At 46.1% G+C, this 21,362-nt stretch overlaps 1 protein-coding gene across 3 annotated transcripts in view; it reads right to left on the bottom strand.

Moving 5' to 3' along the window:
• Window positions 1-720: 720 nt before the first annotated feature.
• LOC128885866 (gamma-aminobutyric acid type B receptor subunit 2-like) overlaps window positions 721-21,362 on the bottom strand; it is a 59,088-nt gene continuing 38,446 nt past the window's right edge. The window contains exons 1-18 of one of the 3 annotated variants that reach the window (XM_054140201.1): window positions 8,344-8,544; window positions 8,006-8,143; window positions 7,722-7,889; window positions 7,309-7,484; window positions 7,061-7,238; window positions 6,726-6,959; window positions 5,886-5,946; window positions 5,570-5,804; window positions 5,138-5,378; window positions 4,672-4,794; window positions 4,472-4,582; window positions 4,172-4,396; window positions 3,911-4,093; window positions 3,718-3,817; window positions 3,526-3,649; window positions 2,925-3,448; window positions 2,443-2,853; window positions 721-1,994 (exon numbers count right to left, since the gene is read on the bottom strand). In XM_054140201.1, the coding sequence (XP_053996176.1) occupies window positions 1,357-1,994; window positions 2,443-2,853; window positions 2,925-3,448; window positions 3,526-3,649; window positions 3,718-3,817; window positions 3,911-4,093; window positions 4,172-4,396; window positions 4,472-4,582; window positions 4,672-4,794; window positions 5,138-5,378; window positions 5,570-5,804; window positions 5,886-5,946; window positions 6,726-6,959; window positions 7,061-7,238; window positions 7,309-7,484; window positions 7,722-7,889; window positions 8,006-8,107 (3,834 nt within the window). In that variant the 5' untranslated portion in view covers window positions 8,108-8,143; window positions 8,344-8,544 and the 3' untranslated portion in view covers window positions 721-1,356. Of the gene's footprint in view, window positions 1,995-2,442; window positions 2,854-2,924; window positions 3,449-3,525; window positions 3,650-3,717; window positions 3,818-3,910; window positions 4,094-4,171; window positions 4,397-4,471; window positions 4,583-4,671; window positions 4,795-5,137; window positions 5,379-5,569; window positions 5,805-5,885; window positions 5,947-6,725; window positions 6,960-7,060; window positions 7,239-7,308; window positions 7,485-7,721; window positions 7,890-8,005; window positions 8,144-8,343; window positions 8,545-21,362 lie in introns of those variants that run through there. The other 2 variants (XM_054140190.1, XM_054140194.1) reach the window with 2 other exon arrangements.

Genomic DNA, 21,362 nt, shown 5'->3' with positions numbered 1-21,362 from the left:
CATCCGGACGCCTTTCCGACTCTCTATCTATCATAGGCTTCTCGATTTTTTCTCGGAAAGAACAACGGAAATCAACGAAACAAAAATTACAACGTTTTATCGATTTCGTTTACTAGGCATGCACATCACATCCAGAATTCGTCCGTAAACTCTTTACTTTGAAACATATTATTTTCTCGACGAAGGGACGCCGGCCATTTGTCGTAGAAAAATGGTTACAGTTTTAAGGAAAAGAATTACCTTAAAAATGGAACCGCGCACCATATGTTTCTCTTCTTACTCGCTTATCCGTTTTCCATAAACCGGTATCGCGAGCTGCTATATTATTACCGATATGCGTCCAATTACTAATTATCTCTATACACGGTATAGTTGCCGGAACAATTGTAACAATCAACTCGATTTCGTGAATTTTTGTTCGAGTAACCAGGATCTGTGCAGTGTTTACGTTACGAACGTTTCCTTATATTATTCGATATAAAAACTCGTTCTTCCGTTTCGTAACGATGCGTTTCGTCCCCTTTTCGATATTAACTATACATCAGACACATCCGAAAATGTGCCCGTCGTTTGCTAAAAGAAACACCGTGAAAACAAAAGTCGTACGAGACGTATCGCATACATCGGATTCATCTATTTAACAAAGAAAAGAATCGATCTAATTGTAACGCGGCAGGCGTATGTATGTATGTATGTATGTATGTATGTACGTAGGTAGGTAGTTAGCTAAGTTCGGTTCGGTTCGTCGATTTCAACGAAGAATAGAAATTATCGAGCTTTGTAGAAAGGGGGGCCGGCCGGCATCCTCGTCCAGGTTTTCGTCTTTTCTTTCGAATACGTATTAGGTTAAAAGTTCGCTTATATCAAAAACTGTTTATTCGAGATCTAGCGAGAGTATTACGCGGTACGTGGAAATGCGTCAGCCTCGTATACGTACATAGTTGGCTACGGTTCCGAACGACGCCGACGGGACAGGATGACTCGACGGTACGTTATTAAATTACGTAACGCATTGTACGAACGCGTTTATACGAACGCGAGACTATCTAATCGGTGTTCGGTTGCAACAACGATGGTTACGGTTACGGTTACGGTTACGATTACGGTTACGGTTACGGTTACGGTGACGTAACCGAAACTTTTTGGATACGAATTTTTACGTACGAATACGCTTAGGCGGTTGCGTTGCTAGACACAGTTTACAAACGAACAAACTTTACCAATTCGATAATCACGGTTCGAGAATAAGGAAACGATGATCCACATCGGACGGGCGATACATTTCTTTCGCGACAGATACTAGAAGCCCGTACCACCGATACCGCGCGTAATTCCAAACTACGTGTTGGAAGATCGTTAAAGATACTCGACGATGTCGCATTTGATGGATATATTTGGACAGCTGCGTACGCTGGCCCCGTAACCGCCTCTCGACGAGCTCTTGTGTCTCTCGGTGAGCAGCTTCTGAAAGATCGGAAGAATCGTTAGATCCAGCAACTCGCCGTCCGACACAGCACTGTACATCTTGGAGACGTTGATCGTTGAACCACCGACAACGTCCGAACTCGTGGCTACGGATCCAGCCACTCTGACGGCGTTTCTTGTTCCTGGTACGCCGATACCGATACCGATACCGATACCGATATCGATACCGACGTCGTTTCCTGTCCCGCCATTGCCACCGCCAACCCCACCGCCGCCACCGCCGCCACCGCCTCCACTACCGCCTCCTCCTCCTCCTCCTCCGCGTGGATTCGCACTTGCGAATTTGTTGTTGTGAATGGTAGCCACGTTCGGTGTGCTCTGCACGTACTCTAGTCGCGCCTGTTGTCGAAGCTTGGACTCTGTGTGCCTGCATTCTCGTATCCTTCGAGCGGCACGGTGAGGACACTCGGTCGTCGCGTTGTGCTCGCTCCTTAAACGTGGACACGTTTCTCGCGATCTCTCGGACACTGATCGTTGAATGATCGTCGAGACGGATTCGTCGCATTTCTCTGAAAAGCCAGCAACAAGAAGGAGGCATCGTTATCGAAACAGTGCTACCGATATTGTAAGAGTGGGAATGTGTGCGTGTGCGTGAGAGAGAGAAAGGGAGAGAGCCGTTAGCTATAGGATAGGTATAAGGATATTGTAACGTAGCTTTAGTTTAGTTTAATTTATGACCTGGCCACTTGGGCTGATGTTGTCCAGGCGCGCCTCGGCGAGGCCGCCTAGAACAACGTTCCCTTGCCTGGGAAAAACCCTGGGTAGAAAAAGAAGCGTTGGGGACAGATTTAGTTGAGCAGTACGAAGGGTAAAGACGTAGAGCGGATCGTTGAGCGGACTCTATTCATTTTAGTTTCGTTAATAGTTAAGTCAGTATTTTATAAACATAGTAACGTATAATAAATCCTACAATATACGTACATGTATTTGTACATCATGTAGAGCACTGGTACTTACCCGTGTCGGAGTAACTCGCGCTGACGACCGCGGGCACGCTCGGCGAGCTCGCGTTCTGCGAATCGTAGTGCTTCCGTTGTCTTCTCGGCGCGGGTGGTGTCTCGGCCGAACCGTTGTACGTCGCGCGAGAGTGTCCATGACCGGCGTGCTTTTCGCAACGGTAACCGGTTACGCCCAACAGCGCTCGTCTGTGCCCGCACTCGCCGATCACGTACGATTTGTCCAACGAGCCCAGAGACACTTCCATTCTCTCGGACTTTGATACGTTCTCGGTCGAAATGTAGCTGATCGAGTTGACCGGCACGCTCGTTCGTCGAGTTTGAAACAGCTCGTGATGAGAATGGGCCATTCCGTTGTTCTTCACGGACGATCTTCTCTTGAGCGATTGATGGGAGGACGTGGTCGTTGAACCTGTCGCAGCCACACGAAATCAAATTTACGGGCATGTTTTTCGAAATAACCCGATACAGGCCTAGACCTACCTCTGTCTCGTGCGATCTCGTACAAGAGTTCCCGATCGCGTAGGTACTCACCGGAATGTCGATGTTTCGCTACAAACTGCAACGGAGGAGGCAATATGGATTGCTCTAGGTAATTTTGCTCGTGAAGTTCGCCAAAGGAAACGTTTTTGCCAGGTAACGGTGTCTGATGTCTCGATCTGCGCTCGTCTCTGCATCTCACCGATTTCCCGTGTCTAGGGATCTCGGTCTCTTCGAGAATTACGGCGTCGCCTTCCTCGACGATTTCCGGTACGAATTCAACGTTGGTTTTGCCGTCTGTACGTGACTCTGGGCTTCTCTCGATCAGAGGTTCGGTTTCTTTCCCGGAACGACTTCTCCTACGAGCCGATTCCTCGGTCCCGTGTTTCACGGCCGAGGCTGGCCCGAACGACGCGTTATCATTGGCTCCCTTGTCGGCGGCGGCTCGGCCGTCCGCCTGCGGCACCAGAGGCACCCGTTCACCGTCGATGGCGATACCCGGAACTTTTGAAAAGGACGTCTTCTTCCTGAAAAGTTGCTCGTACTCTTAAACACACTCTTAAAAATATTCTTTCCCATGGTAACGCAATCTATTTCTACGCACTTTGCGGCTTGTTGCTCGACGATGGTCGCGTTCGCGTAATCGGCTTCCGGCTGAGAAGTGGTCGTCGAGTTGAGGCTGCACATTGATATCGAGATATCGGTCGTCTCCGTATTGACGGACAAACCTGCGATGAAACGGTGAAAATATTAACATCGATAGGCGCGTACGTGTAAATAGAAGCGCAATCGTTACCCTCTTTCTTTATTGTTGCCTCTTGCCGCGGAACCGTCAGTCTGTCCATCGCTTCTTGGGTGTCCAAGGCAGCTTGATCGTCGAGTCGTCTTACGAACATCTGCGATGGGAAAAATCGTTTGCATCCGATCCGATACAATTGTTTTTAATCATTCGTTGGCTCCTACGATCGATTATAAAAGCATTCGCTTACCTGAAGTTCCGAATCTTTCTCCAGCAGCTGCTTACGAAATTTCTGATTCGCCAGCGTAGCCTCTTTCAGACGTTCTTCCAGTTCGCTCATGCTCGAGTCTCTCCGCGTCTTCGACATGGGCCTCAGAGTAGCTCTGATTCGTTTGTCTATCGCGCCTTGAGGATTTCTTCGGAGTTCTATCAGCTGCCATCGAAAACAAGCTCTCTTAAGCTTCCGCATCGCGAAAACGGCAACATTCAAACAATTTGCGTGTTAAAGTACCTTCGGTACGAAAACCAGGCACAGAGTACCCGTGCTGCAGAATATTATAAACACCGCCAACATTATGAACATGGCGTCTTGCTTGTCAGCCAGCACGAAGCTTATAGCTGCCCCGGTGACGCACATGATCACGACGTTGTACACGCTCATTCCGACGTACTTGCTGTCGTTCAGTGCCGGTATACTGACGTGTCTCGTTTCCCATGCCAAAAAAGCGCCAAATATCTGCGACAGAAACAAATATTTCTCGATGAGGCGCATCTCTCGCGACGGATTCGTCGTCCCCTTTCAATTACGCACCATCAACAGTCCTTTGTACGCATATATACAGCCTAAATAGACAGTCATCCGATTACTCTGACAGTACTCGTTTTCCGGTATTATGATGATATCCTCGCTGGAAGGATGTGGCTGAAAGAACAAGACCGATACGCGTTACGGTGGCTCTCCGATGTCTACTATACATACATCATATACTTTTCACAGAGATTGTTACGTACATAGGGTTCCATTTGTTTGGTCTCCCTGTAGAATGGGTCCGCAACCTGCCACGTTGTCATAATCCCCAAATCGATAACTAACAATACACCGACCACCATAAATAACTGGTAATCCTTTATGACCTAAACGGCGAGAGACGTATGTATACATATTACCAGCGTAATTTCGTTAGTTTGGCCGTGCACGAGCTCGAGATCGACTTCCGTGTACCGTATCGTGCTCGAGAACGTGCAAACCATCTACCGCGTATCGTACCATCTACGATTAGAGATGTTGAATTCGTCGAGTATTTTTATATATCATCGAAATCAATTTGGATTAACGTGTAAGCGATCGCTGCAAGACGCTGCAAGACGCTGCAAGACGTTGCAAGCGTCGACGAGCGGAAAAGAATCCAAGAATCAAGCATCCCTCTCTACGATACGATACGTATCATAGTCGAGGAAAAGGTTGGCCGCGGCTCACCTTTTTATTCAGCTTAACGTCGGTGAAGATGGAATGTACCCGCCATGTTTTCGAGAACATGGAACCAAAGGCCAACGAGAAACCAGCCATCAGTAACCATGCTCTCGCGGTGCAAATATACGGAAATGCAGTTACACTGGACAGCTGTGAATCTAACCCAAGGAAAATTACACTGCTGTAGGTCAGCATGCATCCGACGATAATGAGGTTGTTTAAATGCGGCGATGACATTTTTATGTATCTGAAACGTTTAAGATGATCGATCGTGAGAACAAAGAATTAGAATATACCGGGGGGCACGAGTACAAAGGATACGCGCGATCAACGAGTTTCCTCTTATCGTCGCGTCGAGTACGATATTTTCAAGCGGCTGAAAGTTATCGATTCTATAAAATCGAGATCGGAAAACGCATTCGATTCTCGAATAATCACCTTTGATTTCTGTATTTAATATTGATGGCGAGAAAAATGGCCGCCATGACTATACCCACGCTAGCCGCCGATGCTAGCACCGCGTAAATCGTAATATTTACGGTGGTGTGCTCGGTGATATGAAGGGTTCGATCTTTCGGCGGTGACCGTCCTCTCCAAACCAAAGGCTCACCCCTGGTCAGGTCCAACATCTCGGTTACGCCATCGAATTCCCCAACCTTGACTTCGCTACCGCCTGCAATAACAAAACGCGTACAAATACAAATAGAAATAGTCGCGTGTTTACCTAGGTGTCGATGTCGTTTCCCGTACTCACTTTGAAACTGTTTTAACAGAATGTATGCCTTTCGTTCGTTATCGTAGAAACGTACAGGCCCCTGAAATATCAAGCGCACACGTTTCAGATTGGCATGCTCGTGTTTGATCGTGATTCGTTTCAAGATTGTTTGCTAAAGCACGATTCCAAGTTGGTTTCGAGCACCGATTTCGAAGCGTGTCGTCGTCGTCGTCGTCGTTTCTTGGAAACTTTTCGACGATAGCTACTCTCGTATGTACTACAAGTTATTGTTGGTAGAAATTTGCGATACGAAATTGTCTGTAGAATTGTGCCGATACGTTGCGCGAGCCGCGAAATTAACAACCAACGAAAGAACGCCAACGAACCATACAGACACGCGATTCCGTTCGTTTCGAATTGTTTGTTTTTATCGGCCGATAAATATCCCGTTGAATCGCGAATTCGCGTTTATCTTGGCGCATGCTCGACTCCGAATCCGTCCCTCGGTCTCGGTTAGTCGAAACAGCAAAACGAACGCGCTAAATACGCGACAATAAACGCGAGTTTACATTTACATACGGAGTAGGAGATACCGCTTTAACCGTCGCTCGAGCGTAAACTTTCATTTATTTTAACGCGTTCCTCGAATATGAAAGTTGGGATTGTTGGAAAAGGTTGATTTATTGCGATTCGCCGGCCGGCGTCAATCGCTCGGCTCGCAGACCATTATCGATTCATTTGTCGTTGGTTCGTCTCTATGTTTTGTATTCCAGTTTGTAAGCAACCGAGTAACGAAAAGGACTCGGATTACTCGAAACCGAAACTAAGTACTCGTTTCGTCCTTGGTCGATCCAATTAAACCGTTATCTCGTTCCTCACCGTCACTCCCTCGAAACTGGTATTCCTGAGGGCCTCGAGGAAAAGCTTCTCCCAGAGCGCGTCTCTGTATCTGAAATCCGATATGGTCTGATTGCGACGATAGTGTCTTATCCTGCGCGCCACGTGCTGGATCGCCAGAGCAACCGCCCATATACCGTCGTACGTGTATCCGTGGAATCTCGAATACTCGGTGCCCCGTCTCGAGTCGTACTCGGCCTGATATTGCTTCGGAGTCTGTTGAACATTCGCAACGATTGCCGAACGATTCGTGTTGGAGGGTGGAGTGAGCGATAACAAATAAGAAATAAGAAATACGAATGGTCGCGGTTACTTACGATCCCGGATACCGTGTAACGTTGTTCCGTCGTCAACGGGAGCAGATCAGTCAAAATGGCACCGTGAAGTGCTTCGGAAAGTTCCGTGGGAGCGCAACCGCCTCCAGGTCGAAGCCACCACTCCTCCGCGTACGTTCCCATGATTACCCATTGATATTTTCGCCCAAACATACCAAATCTGTAACACGCGAGTGCCTTCAGTTGAAAGTTTTCAACGTCGCGTGGAAAACTTTAACCGATCTACGCACTTGTACGCCTCGCAGAATATTCGTCTAGCCCAGATTTCGTTGAAATTTCCTAAAATTATTCGAACATCCTTTTCCTTCAGTTTCTCGAGGGCTGTCGTTACCTCCGTGGCAAAGCTCTGCGTTTCCACCACCTCCATTTTGCTGGCGTCTAAATCGGCGACCAATCTATTGTGAGCCTGGAAAGATGAGATGACACGGATCGTGGCTCCAAACGCTTGAAACATTCAACTATCCAACGAAACAATCACCGTAAGCGTTCAACTTTTCTTACTTGCCTACATGTATCCGTACTATGATTTCATAATTCGTATACGATATAATAGAAATGTTAAAAGTTAAGTGCTGAACGCTCACCATATTCTCAGGCGTGCTCGTATAATCCGACGTGATTGGTGGAAACTTGAAATACTTACTAGGGCGTATCTTGGCTCGTTTTGGTAAATCGTACCAACTCTGGTCCAATTGAAGTGTATCAAAAGCGCTACGCGGGGAGCGTTGAACGCGTTCTCGGATGGCACCACTCGAAAAAAGTTCGGAAAGCTATTGCTCGTAAACATTGGATGCGTGTCCGCGTAACTAAGCTGTAACAAACACAAACAAACACTCAAATACGTTGTTTACGCGTATTTACCTAATCTTACGATCGTTAATCGTAATGCGATCGAGTAAAAAGTTGCGCGACAAATGTTTCGTTTACCTGCGTGAGACGCCAATGCTTGGACGCCTTGGCGATAGGATCCGTGACGTGCGTGCAAGCTGCTCCGAACAGCATCACTTTGTGCGGTCCGCTGTGCATCATGTCGAAAAACGCCTTTACGCCGACGGCTGCATTGCACTGAAAGAAAATCGTGACATTTTTATACACGCTTTCTTTTCGGTATTGGAACGAATCGGGTACACCGGAAACGAGTAGTATGCTGTATTTTAAGCTAACCATTTTAAAACGTTTTCGCGGAAAGAGGGAAAACACCGCGTATAACTCGTTCATCGAGTGCATTCCAAGTTATTCAATTTTTGAATGCGCTTTCAACCTACTTTACCGACTCGCTTCCTCTATGGAGTCCCATTTTCTCCAGCTCGCTCTGCTCACTATTTTTATTTCCGCGGCAGCGCATAGCAGTCGCATTTACATAGTACGAACGTGTCCGGCACGTATATTTTACGATGACGGCCAGAAAACGTCGGGAGCAGCCCGGTAACAAATCCCATCTGTCAAAGCGAAGCTTCTCCATCGAGGATACTCCAAGACGAGCGGTTGGTCGAGTGCATATAAACTTGTAGACTCTGTACCCGTTAGGAATGAGAATAAAGAGCGAGAATCGAGCGCTCATCGAGCCGGTAAGCATTCTTTTTTCGGAAATAATTAGAAAAGGTATCGAATCGATCGTTTCACTTGGAGCCTCGACACCTCGATCCAATTCCGCCTCCTGTACGATATCCTCTCGTGTACGGGAATCGGGACTACGACGCCGACACGAAGCGGACCGCCAGCGTCGCGTTCAAGTTTAAACGCCACGAGACGATGCACAGACCAAGATTAATGCGCCAAAACCGTCAGGGTCAGAATGTACGACAAGGGATATTTTATTTTTGTTGACCGCAGGAAATGTCGTGACATTACCTTAAATAGTCTCGGGCTATAATTACGAACGCGCAACTTTTCAGCAAGGCTCGAGTCTCTTACATATGTATAACGTGTCGTATTTTCGGCAGAAGCGCAAGAAAATCTTTACGAACTTGTACGTGTACAATGAAGAACCGCACGCGTTGGTTTACGTTTGCTCGGCTGGCCTTTACAATCAAAAACCTACTAAATAAATCCCGCGTATTTTTCGTTCGATCGGAATGCTCGCAATTGCCATGATTCGCGTGCTCTCTCGAGCACGTTCACAAAATTAGCCGATACGTAACGTAGAGATACGGAAGCGAGAGATTGTACGCAACGTGTAGGCGACAGATGCGCTATAGTATATTGCATTTGGATACCACAAACGGCATACCGAGAGAGCGTCGACGTCGGCGTCGGTGTGCGCAGCGAATTAGCGATTCCTCGCGGATCGACGTACACGTTGGCCCAGTGAACTCGTTTCAAAGCATTTAAGCCCAAGTCGCTGGTATTAATTGCACGTCTACGTCACATGCGGTTGCCTCGCAACCGATACCGAATCTTCGTATCGATGCCAATTTCCAGTTTGAAATTCCATTATCTTCGTCCTAGCCAGCGTATTTAATTCATAGCTTTTCGTCGTCGCCAGATCTCTCCAGGTCCGTTCGTACATGCTCCGCGTCTACTTTGACTTTGACGTTGCCGCGGCGGCGTTAGTCGACGGAGAGCTCTGTTATCGAGCGCGAGCACGTTCTCGCACGTCCTCGGCAAACTTGTTTTCATCGTCGCGTTGCGTCGACTTTCGATAGTAAATCAAATCTTTCGAGCACACGCGTTTCAAGCGTTTGAAAGTTGGATGGATTCTCGGTATCGCTGTGTACTCGATCGCGAGTCGCGAATCTCGAGCAGTGGGGAACGCAACGCCTCGACTGCTCGAGGTGTTGGCTTCGGGCCATCTACTATCATCCCTATCCACTATCCACCGTCGGAAAAGGAGAAACGGTAACAAACATCGAAACCGTGTTTTCCCGTTCCTAGTTACGCCTCTGAAATAACGTTGATACTTTGAAAGGAGGTTTCAGCTTGTTCGTTACTTGTGACGACAGGCGTTTCCTTGTATAGGTGTCTTTTGTAATTGGGACGTTCTTGTTGTAAACACCGATAAAAAGTATATTTACGCAAGGTTAAGGCTTCACGCGCGGGCTGAGAAATTTCTACTCGTAAAAATACGATCGTCCGATTTTATGATAGCTGTTATGTAGGTGTAGTACTAGGATTCGTAGCGTTACGGTAACGCTAAACCTGCACTCGTTTAGTCAACCACCCGTTATCTCGAGCCTCGCACGCCACTGGACAAGAGGATTAAAGACCAACTCCGTTCTATAATTTTCTTCTATCGCGACCGCAGCTATTAATTTTGCTCCAGTCTAGAGCCACTTTCCACGATCCTAAATAAAACGAAAGAAATTTCCTTTTCCGAGTTCTGTTCGCAGCTCTTCTTTTCGACTTGGACTTTTCTTATTCTTAGCGAATTAGTCGCGAAACGATGATACGCGTCAGTCAGGTTTTTCGTTCATTTACAAAGTTTACTCTCTGCCAATCGTTGCGTCGTTATTTACCTACTTCTAGTTTGAATTACGCTCGATCAAACACTGGACGATCGCCTCTCCATTACTGCCATTTCAAATTCATTTTGACCCTCGCCTCGGTCCAATTTACGCTGCGCTACCATGTCGCGAGCCACGGACCTACAATTATTTTACCACAATGGAAAATATTTCGAGGACCAGTTTTTATCGGCTACAACCACCGAGTTATCGGATTATGGACGATCGAACGTAACGCGATTCCAACGAGCTCGGCGCGGCGATCGGACGTTGCATTGCGATTGTTTAAAAGTTGTAAAAAGAAAGCAAAATGGTATTGTATTTTTTCAGCGTTAAATTTCGAGAAATTCAAAGTTTCGGGCTGAAGATATCGCGAGTTTCGCTTTGCTGTACCGATCCGGCAAGCTCTAGTATTTCCAGACTACGATCCTGGTATCGTAATTGGCTGCGTCGAGAATTGTAGGAATGCGAAAGGAATCGAGATTCGTCGCGTGCTTCCAGCATCGTAATATATAACGGCCGTTGCTAGAAAAAAAGAATAAATAGAGGAAAAATGGAAGGTAAACGAGTCGATTTCATTGAAACGAAAGGTATGCGCGTGCATAGTAGGTAGAATTTTTGATTAATTTGCTAACGGGTTACCGAATCACGACAGATTGCTCGAGCAAACGTACTATTCTTCCAAGGATCGAGTAATTTACAGCGAGCTTACTCGTGCGGAATACGTATCCGTATACGTATTCGAAACCGTTTGCCGGGAACGCTTTTGCTTTCGAGAGCATTACTCGTTTACAAAGTTGTCGCGCGTCTGATTCTTCGAGTTTTGCAAACGTGACCCAGATAATTATGCACGCGCATATACGCGAACATCGAACGGATGTACCTTTGGTCATTGTTGCAGGTACACGGGGTCAGGAAAGCGGGAAATTTAGCGAGACCACTGTTGCATGCCGATATGCCACAGCAATTCGATAATCAGGACAGTTGGCATCGCTTCGTCTCGCGAAAGGTTCGCCCGCGAATAACGAGAGACCTTGATCGATGCACCGCGAGATCGTTTCTATCGGTTGGAAGTTGTGCCGGCATCGGCATCGGCATCGGCGTTGCTATAAATATCTCTCGGATTATTCCAATGGATCGACAATTGTTTCAGGATATAAATTTCATTTATATTAGATACGTAACAAACGTTTGTTTCTTCCGGTATAATCAATTTTCCGTTAGATCGAAGCGCAACGTTAACCTCGAAATATTCGTCCCACGGTTAATTACGCCATTACGATACAACAGTCAGCCGTGGGATAGTTTAGGGCCTTTGGGAAATAGGATATCTCGGATAGGAAGCAAAGTTTGCCAAGTAAACGAAAATACTAACAGCGTTGGCGTGGGTACAGTTTCGAGCGACAATGACAAAGTTTGTGGCAAGTTTTATTGGATCGTACGCAAAGATAATTTCTCCGCGTGTTAAGGGAGCTTTCAACCCGAGAATAGCCTGGCATGCGATATTCCAAGATGCTTGGAATCCCTTATATCGTCCGGAACCACCGGTATGGGCAGCCCGGTGGAAACTCGTTCGATTCCATGCCGATCTTCCATCGGGTTCTTCCTCGCTGCCGTAAACCAGAGACTGTTGCGTACCGTACGTGCGAATCTAGTCGTATTACCTAGCCAACCATATATGTATCAATGTACTCGTATGTTATGTAGATCCGCAGATGTGCAAGTTACGCTATCTCGAAAGTCGTTAAACTTTCCGATTTCGAGAGATTCCAACTCTTTGTCTTTATCGACAAAGGTAGTTTACGCTTTACACCATCGCGGCCAAATGATGAAACCGACAGAGCGAAGGGTAAAGCGCAAAGTCTAAAGTCTAAAGTCTAAGACGCGCGAGCCGTGAGTAGTGAGTAGTGAGTAGTGAGTAGTGAGCAGTGAGAAGTGAGAAGTGAGCACGGACGGGGCACCTTCTCGACCTATATCGCGTCGCTTTGTCGTGACTCTGCTGCCTATTGTTTGCAGACGCCGCAACTTTTTGCATCGATTACCCAGAGACCAATTTATATAGAGTGTTTCGTAGCTCGAACAAGTAGTCGGTAGAGAATGGTGGGAAATTTTCGGAAGACATAAAGAACGAATGTACAAACCGTCTAATATTTTCCTGCAATCTTCTAGATAAATTCAAGCGTGGTTAGTTCCGTTTCTCAAACACAAACTTTTCATTATTCCGTGCGTAATCGTTTGTTTTTCTAGAAATGTGAGATGAAAGAATCGTTTCGAAAGTTCAAACCGTATCGCAAATTATTAACCAAGTTGCGTGGGTGTCCAACAATATTCTGGTTCTATCTATCGATAGGTCAAAGGTCGCGTCGGTCAGGTGTACGCATGCGTATCTCGTGCATGCGTTTAAATGGTGTACGAGCATAAATTGATGTAACAACCCATGCAATTTACGATGTCCCGTAAACTACTCTGGGCCGGATAAGTGTACGAATTGCTGGTGTTGATCAATTCGATGAATAGCGAGCGATACTAGAGCGGCAATAAATCGTCCAAGGATAGCGCCGCGATTCGCGACAGACACACTCCCTTACCTGCAACAGAAGAACACGATCCAATTAGCGATCGCGAGAGACGATTCGCGGATAATCGATACGTAGCATTGGTATTTCGATAGTTTCGTATTCGTATATTCATACGATAGAGTAAATAAACGTATCTTGGACGCTTTGGTTGAATCTGGAAAAATTGCGAATACGCGAAACGATCCGTGCGCACGGTTATATCCGTTTCGCTTGCAAATATTTTTGTCGATCGATTCGGAAGCAATAAAGGTCCCGGGGGCGAAGCTCTAAAGGGAACGAGTCTACTATCGGAAAATAAGAATCGATCGAGTGTTCTAGAAAATTAGTCTCTCGTTGCGTCGAGTGCACGATAAATAACTCTCGAGGCTCGATGTATATCGGTTGGTTGCTTTGCGTAATAATTTACATCGAGTATTCCAAAGCCGTTGCGACCTCTGCGAGCAAATGTTACTTACGCTCGAGATCATTTTAATGTTAAATCACATATAAAAATGCTACAAGCAAACTAAACTTTAGTTTGCTTTCGCATTTCTATATTTCCGTATTTCTTACTCGACTGGACAATCCATCGAACGAAGAAATTAATATCGCGAAACGTTTCTTCGAGTTGTTCAACGCGAATCGTTCATCGAGGTATCGGGGAAGATAGTCGACGATCGACAACACCGATCGCAATTGCGTTTAACGCGGTTCGATCCCATCGTTGGCTTTCAATGGAAAACTGGATCGAAACCTCGCGTTGTCGTCGTTTATCGTTCGAGCTACCGTTAAAAGCCAGATCGTGTTTTGATAAAGCGGCGAGTACGATAACGTTGCGATTCTCGCGGGACACGGGTTAACCGGTATTTTAGCAACTCGTGAAATAATAAAGCAGCGATCCCAGTTTAAACCAACTTTGAAACGGAGACTCGCTCGCCTCGCCTCCTTTTGCTTGGTATCAGTTTCATCTGTCCATTCGATGCTTTTAACCAAAACATACCGCTACACTTTTATTCATTCTTCATCGATAATTCCAATGTGAAACGCTTTCTTTTTCTTCGAATAAATTCTGACCAAGTGTTGGTTTTTAATCGGAAACGCCTCGACGAAGAAAGTTGAAATTGAAACGGCGCGGCACGGCGCGAACGCGGGCGGCACGCGTCGAGAAATTTGTTTCGGTTCGATTTAGAGGAATTCGCAACGGTGCCCGATATCAGGAGTTTGACATGCACCGAACCGGGGTGAAAGCGATTTCCCGAGTTTGTTTGGTGAAATCCGTCTCCCTGGAGGATGCCGTGGCACAACTCGCCGCACCGCGCCGACTGAAACGATTCATGCAAAAAGTCTTCGTGTCGAATGTCTATTTTCTTGATCGCAAAATTCCCCTTGCCTTCGTTTAAACTGTTTATTCGGAAACGTGCAGAAAAAGTGGTTAATCGAATCTTTTTCGTTTGCTGATATCGAGTCTTCTTTTGCTAGGAAACGAAACTTTTCCAAAGCTAATAGACAGCCTTTTTCACAGGCTTTTCTATATATCCAAACGTTCAACAATTTCAGCGGGTACCGCGGTTATGAAAACCGAGACGCTGCTCCATAGAAAACGGATGACCTACATCGATCCAACGAACAACCAGAAATAGATTTTTTAACGTTAACAGGAACGAATATGTCTTCCCTTTTATGTCGTTGGTTCGTTTCTAAAATCCGTCAGCCGCCCTTTTGTCGTCCAAACTTTCCGATGGAAAATCGAGGTTCTATCGTGGCTTGATCTGGTCCGAGGGCGTTAGGGAGAGAGAGAGAGAGAGAGAACCGTTCTCCGGGGAAGGAAAGCTGCCGCGAGAAAGGGAAAAAACGGCTTTGAAGCTGGTCATATAGAAACGAGCGCGTTTCCACGTCTGCCAACTTTCCCCGCTTTATCTCGGAATTTCATACTTGATCCGAGAAGAGACGGATCTTTCTTCTCGAATTAACGCGGACGTTTGAATGCGACCTTGTAATAAATCGACAGTTTCAACGTTGCGGAAACTTTGCTCGTTACAATGTCTTCGACGCGTACAAATTACCCTTTTTACTCTTTGTAAAAATACGGGAAGCGCCGCAATTGATCTTGGCTCTCTGTGTTTTCGGTCTGACAATGAATTCTTACGTGGCTCGATTATCGATCGCGACTCGTTATTCTCTTCGCGCAGTGCACTCGTGCTTTTACACGTGCCGAGAAACCAATTCCCTCCTCTAGAAGGATATCCGTTGTCCATTTCGAATGACGTTCTTTTGGAATTTTACCATTTAGTCCAAGTGTTGGCGATCTATTCATCTTTTGAACCTCGTATTCGATACACAAAGTTGATTCGTGCCGCTTGCGCACACGATTCTCTATCGACTCTCACCAGTATCGAGATATTTGTCTATATTTATATCCGCGTCGCTTCTTTCCTCAAAAGGGAATCTTAGTCAAAATACAATTTTCCAAAGCCGTAAGACGTCTTTGTAGTAGCTACGATGTAGTAGCTACGATGGGACGATGCGATGCGTCGCGGCGAGGTACAGCCTCTTTCCGAATTGCACGATGAATTCAAAGTAGGTCGATTTTTCTATCGATGATACGAAGCGAGCTAACCGTCGCTAGTCTACCGAAAACTTTATTATTTATCGTACCACGCAAGTACAATGCGCGTCGGAGAAACGAAAGAATAGCTCGACAGTAGGTCGGAAGTATGAAACGATAAATTCCGTTTCCATGACGTTTTCGGTTCTGAAAATTCGTCTTCCCTTTCGCGAACTTGCCATTTCCAACAGAGACAAAGGGAATCGTTCCGAATGTCTAGACCAACTGTATTTTATACCGTTAGGTTCCGTTCGACAGCGTTTAGTTAAATACGATGGACATTTTACATAGTAGTAGACGCGACATGACAGTACACGCATAGCTGTGGCCTTCTCGGGTCTCGTGATCGTAACGGACGAGTATGTGAATCACAGGTGCAAGCAAGGCTTTCGACCTTTCGTCGGTCGGACTTTCACGGATGGAAAAACACATGCCATGGAAGGAAGGAAATTCCTGACCCGCGGCAAATGGAATTCTAGCTTCTCGCGTTTAACCGTACGCATTCGCGCAAAACGCGCTGCACAATGGCACGTTTCAACCGATTTCCTGCATAATTCCTAACATTATCGTTATCGAAGATTAAATTTCGAGGTAACCGATATCCTCGAATATATTAGTTCGGTTATGTACTCTGCGATATGGAAGTTTACAGACACACTTTATAGCCAGCAAGATTGACAATTTCGACGAGTCGATGGAACGCATCGGTATCGATATTTCGTCTGCGAGCGCGTGACTCGTCGACGAAACGTGAACGTGCACGTGCACGTGCACGGTCGATTACTTGGACGTTACAGAGCAAATCAGGTAATTTGCTTCGTTTCCGTACCTCATATACGATTTCTTATTTACCACTGAATTTGAAAGGTTCGCTTATGAATCCGCAACCGAATCTTCCTACGAGTAAAATAAATGATCCACCGACATAATTATTTTCAATCGCGAAAAATCGTTTCACGTTGGTGATTCCAAGACTCGAGTAACTTGTTCCTTGGAATGTTCGAGGTCGTTCGAACTGTACGTATTCGGACGAATAAAGAGGGCTACTCTTCGTTTAAGTGGACAGACAACGTATAAAGAGAGCGAAAACTGGCAGAGTCGTGGTGTGTCTGACCGAGCCGAGCCGGGCCGGGCCGGGCCGGCACTACTTGGAAAATGAAGAGCGAGTCCTCGTTTCGGGCGTGGTCAGCGGTTTTGTTGGCACGCCACGATACAGGGGACGAGCCTCGTCTATTAGCCTAATTTACTAGTGGTAATTTTCGTTGGTTTACTTGGTCATTTTTGCCAACGACTGGCGTGCAACCCAACGATTTCGTTTCATCGAGAAACGCGATGGGATCTCCGATGCGAGAGCCTCAAGGATTCCGGATTAACGTCGCCGTTTTGCGATTAAAGCAAGTTTGTTTGCGCAGCGCCCAACTGGGATTAACTTGGACGAACGACGGGTAAATCCTCACTTGTCACAGATCACAGTTGCATCGTAAACGTAGCATAAGATGGTGAAATTCCACCGATAGACAGTTGGAAATTCCGGCACGCGGTCCAACATCCTCGCCGCGATCGCGACCATGGCAGATTATCCGTGTAATCCAGCAATTCGAGGGCACGATAACGCTCGTTTGTTCGCGAAGCCGGTACCAGATACACGCTACTGGTCTCGTATCCCAGTCTTGTTTTTTTCGGTACACGATGCACCTTCTGATCACCGAGCGAGTGGCTTTTATTTCTAAAGGTGCCAAGTTGCGTAACTTTACTACGATATAACACTGGTCTACCAGCCTTACTCTTTCCACTCGTTTCATTCTTGCATTTGCATTTGCTTGGATAGCTCTCTTCGTAATTCTCCCATTAGGAATACCAGTAGTTGATTGGGTCCCCTCCTCTATTTCGGCTCGGGTATCTCGGGATTGCTAAACCTGCACCGTAGCTACGATCGAATCACCGACCAATTTTTGTCTACGCAACAGTTTCGCGATAGTTGGCCGCCTTTGCGAAACAATCTCGAGTTGCCTCGTTTTTATCTTCGATTCTATGTTGGCCAGACGCGCACGTACCGTTACTCATTCTCTCGTTCCCGACGGGAATGATAAATTCAAAATCCAATTTAAACATCGCGACGTTGACGGACGTTTCTATTTCGCTCGCTAGAGAAACGGTAGGACGAATTACCTGGCCAGCACGAGAAGTCTGGTTTCTTTCTATTTCGATCCCTATCGACAGCTCGCGCCCGTCAACATTTGCGTTACCGTCGACAGACTTATACAAAAGAAGAATTATAATTCGCTCGTTACAAATTCTCTTACTTTTGTTCATCGATAAAAGGAAATTCCAATCGTTCCTATTGCAACGCGGGCAATTCGTTCACGCTTGTATTCTAATTCGCACACATTACAGAATCTTATTTCTCGAAAAAAGTACGCATGTATTGTAACGTACTGTAACGCATCGTACCTATCGAAACAACAACACTGCTTTCCGGCTAATTAACATCGAATTCACGCTACGCGATAGTCGAGAACTCTCTATTAGCTGCAAAGTGCATTCAACTATCGTAATCCTAATGTACATAGTTATACATATGTAGTAGAAGGGCGGTCATGATTACAGCTACATGGACGCGCACGCGTCCTATTCTCTTCGTTCAATTTCCATTTAATACGGAAAGAAATCGGCCAAAGTATCGCGCTTTCAAACTATCTATACACCCTCAGGGGCTGTAGCGGTGTTTTTATAAGCTACAGTACGGGGCTTAGCAACCCCGAGGTACCCGAGCTAGAGATGAGTAGAGTTGTTCGACTCTTCGTTAACGCAACAGCTTGGAAACGAAACGAAGCGAAACGGAAATTTCGAAACGCGAGGTCCGAGGGAAGCGTTGGAAAATTTGAACGTGCTCGCATGCAACATTATTCCAACCGCGTAATCTTCTTTGCATTGGATCTTTCGTGAAAGACTAACATCCGCTCGAATCGCATTAGCAGCTTTAGACCTTTTACCCACTATTCTTACCAGGTTGTTTCCTCGTCGCTTAAATATCTTGGTCGCGGATAGAATTCTCGTGGCTTTTTAGCGGTTTCGTTCGAGTAAGAACGAAACGTTGTCGGCCGATCAAAATAAGCGAATAAATCGAGGACTTTTCAACGAGCGACCATTTTACGAAAAAGCGTCTTGGACGTATCCTAGAACCGACCGACGCGACCGTTGGCGTCGGCGTCGGCGTCGGCGTTGGCGTCGGCGTCGCGTCGCCAGTTGTTTGCTGGCCCGAGCTCTCGCGGAACAAATTTCTCCTTTGGTCTGTCTTGGTAGTTGCAGAGTTGGCTGTTGTCGTGCCGTGGAAACGGTTATGCGTCGAGGATGTTACTGCCGGGAATGCATGGAAAACTTTAACCCTTCAACTTCTGTTTTCCGCAGTCACTCGAAAGTTATTCGAATACTCACCTCGCTTAAACTTTGCCCCGTATACCTCGTGTTCTCGCGGTCGCTTTCGAACGAATTCAATCTACTCGCTTCACGGCACTTTTGATTTAGTTACGGGAATGCGAATCGTTTCCGTTACCGAACAGAATTTTGCATAACGTTCACCGAGCTGGGACCCACTGTAATCCGTTCGTTTCTACTGTAGTCGTTGAGCGTAACAAAATCGTTACCGTCGTAGCAAAAGGAGTTGAAAACAACCACCGCACCGGCTCGATTCTGCCACGTTTTTTTTTTTTTTTTTTGTAACACGCCGGAGGGGGGGGGGAGAGACTGGATATTAATTCGATTCCATGTCAGAAAAATCGAAACGGTCTGTTTTAACGATAAAACTTGACCGTTGCTCGTAATAAGACTCGACAGGAAGTTTGCGTCGAGTAAAAGCGAGACGGGAGGCGCTCGGTCGTCCCGGAAACGGGAAAATCCGGCGACGAAATACAATTTCCACACGGTTGACGCAAACTCCGTGGAACGCGGAACGAATTAACACCGTTCGCGTGCGACGATATTCCGGGTAATAAATTCCTTCGGGACGGAAGGTTTCAAGTTTCTAATAAAAGCTTTACTTAAAGCGGTTGGTATACATATCGCGTATACGGGTCGCGTTTATTTATGGAGATACTATCAAACTCTGTTTTATATCGATTCGATGCACAAAGATGTACGTATTGTACGTCGCGTTAATCTCCAGGAAAGCAGAGAGATGCTATCGATCCGAAAGCAAATCGCGGAAATTGTGACTCGAGGGAACAAACTTGACGGTTCTTTGAATGCCGACAGCTCAATTATTAAAGGTTTGCGTGCGAATGCGAAAGAAGAATGTTTGGGACAGAAAAGACAAACCTTACCTTTATACTTGATACTTTGTATGTGGCAAACGGTTTTTCCAGCAGGTTGCCAAGAAACAACAAATAGACGATTTATTCGAGTCAAGTTTGTTCCGCGTGTAAAGCAACTCGAATAAAGTGCGGAAAAACACGATTCGTTTCTCGTGGGCTCGATATCGCTCTATTCGATCGAGAGCAGCCAGATTCTGGGTTAGGTTTCTACGGCATTAACGAGTTTCGATCTCGAAATTACGGCCCCGGTTACGTAATCTGAATGTCATTAAATAAGCTTTAACTCGAGATATTTCGAGTAAGTGTCTACGGCGATGGGGTCTTCGTATCCGTCTCCGTCTCTAGAGTACGCCATAATCTCCGATCTATACGAGAAATACATTATATTCCATCTCCTTTAATCCAGAAAATAATATTCTTTCGCCTACGATCTACTCTTGTTCGCATATCGCATCGAGAATCGCACATACCGAGTTGGTCGCATCGTTTCGAGAAAACGACAAACGGCTTAATATTACCATTGCGATTTTCTACGCAACCTATAAGTCGTTGTACGCATTCGCTGTAGGTTTAATTCGGCATTCGTCGCTCGTTTAATTAACGAACTTGGATTATCGTTCGACTCGAAACGAGAAAGCGAGGACGGAGATTCGGATTTGATCGCATTTCGGCACATCGGAGCTTGGCAGTGCATCGCGAACTGTGAAACGGAATTATTGACCGATGAGACTAGAAATGGAATAAAAAGTAGACCTCCGGTGAAAGAGTAGGAATTTGTTGAACGAGAATAGACGTCGAAGCTGCAGTTTGCTGATAAACGATACGATAATTACGCGGAAGAATTGTTAGCGACTGGTTGAAATTGGAACCATTTGGCGATCCAAAAAATGCTCCTGTCGTTGCAACCTGCCAAAATAATGTTTCACTTGTTTCTCGTTTTCTTTCATCTTGGACGCTTTTACAGGCACGCGAGCCCAAATAACTATTGTATTTTCCGTCAACAACAATTTGCACGGCAACGAAGCACGATATCGTTGACACGATCGTTGGAACGATAATCGTAAAGCGTGACATCGTAACATCGATGTCTGTTACTTGTTGCTACATCTATGTTGCCTTTACCGTTCGCGATAACCGATAATCGGCTAACTAGCCCACTTTTCGACCGATCCTTGCTTGTCTTCCTCTATCGCGTTGCGAATGTATCCATGCACGTATCCACTATCCAGATCCACGCCTCTATTCATACGTTTCCGGATAGCTCTCTACATATCCATCTATCTCGAATATATCTATCCATTCACCCATCGATCAATCCCACAACAACTATCCATTCGTTAGATATTATCGCGTTAACGCGCGCTTTTC

The sequence above is a fragment of the Hylaeus anthracinus genome, unplaced genomic scaffold (assembly GCF_026225885.1).
Source record: "Hylaeus anthracinus isolate JK02 unplaced genomic scaffold, UHH_iyHylAnth1.0_haploid 0, whole genome shotgun sequence".
NCBI classification, from domain to species: Eukaryota; Metazoa; Arthropoda; class Insecta; order Hymenoptera; family Colletidae; genus Hylaeus; species Hylaeus anthracinus.
Note: the sequence above shows the minus strand (reverse complement) of the source record. Positions and strands in the feature narration are given on the sequence as shown.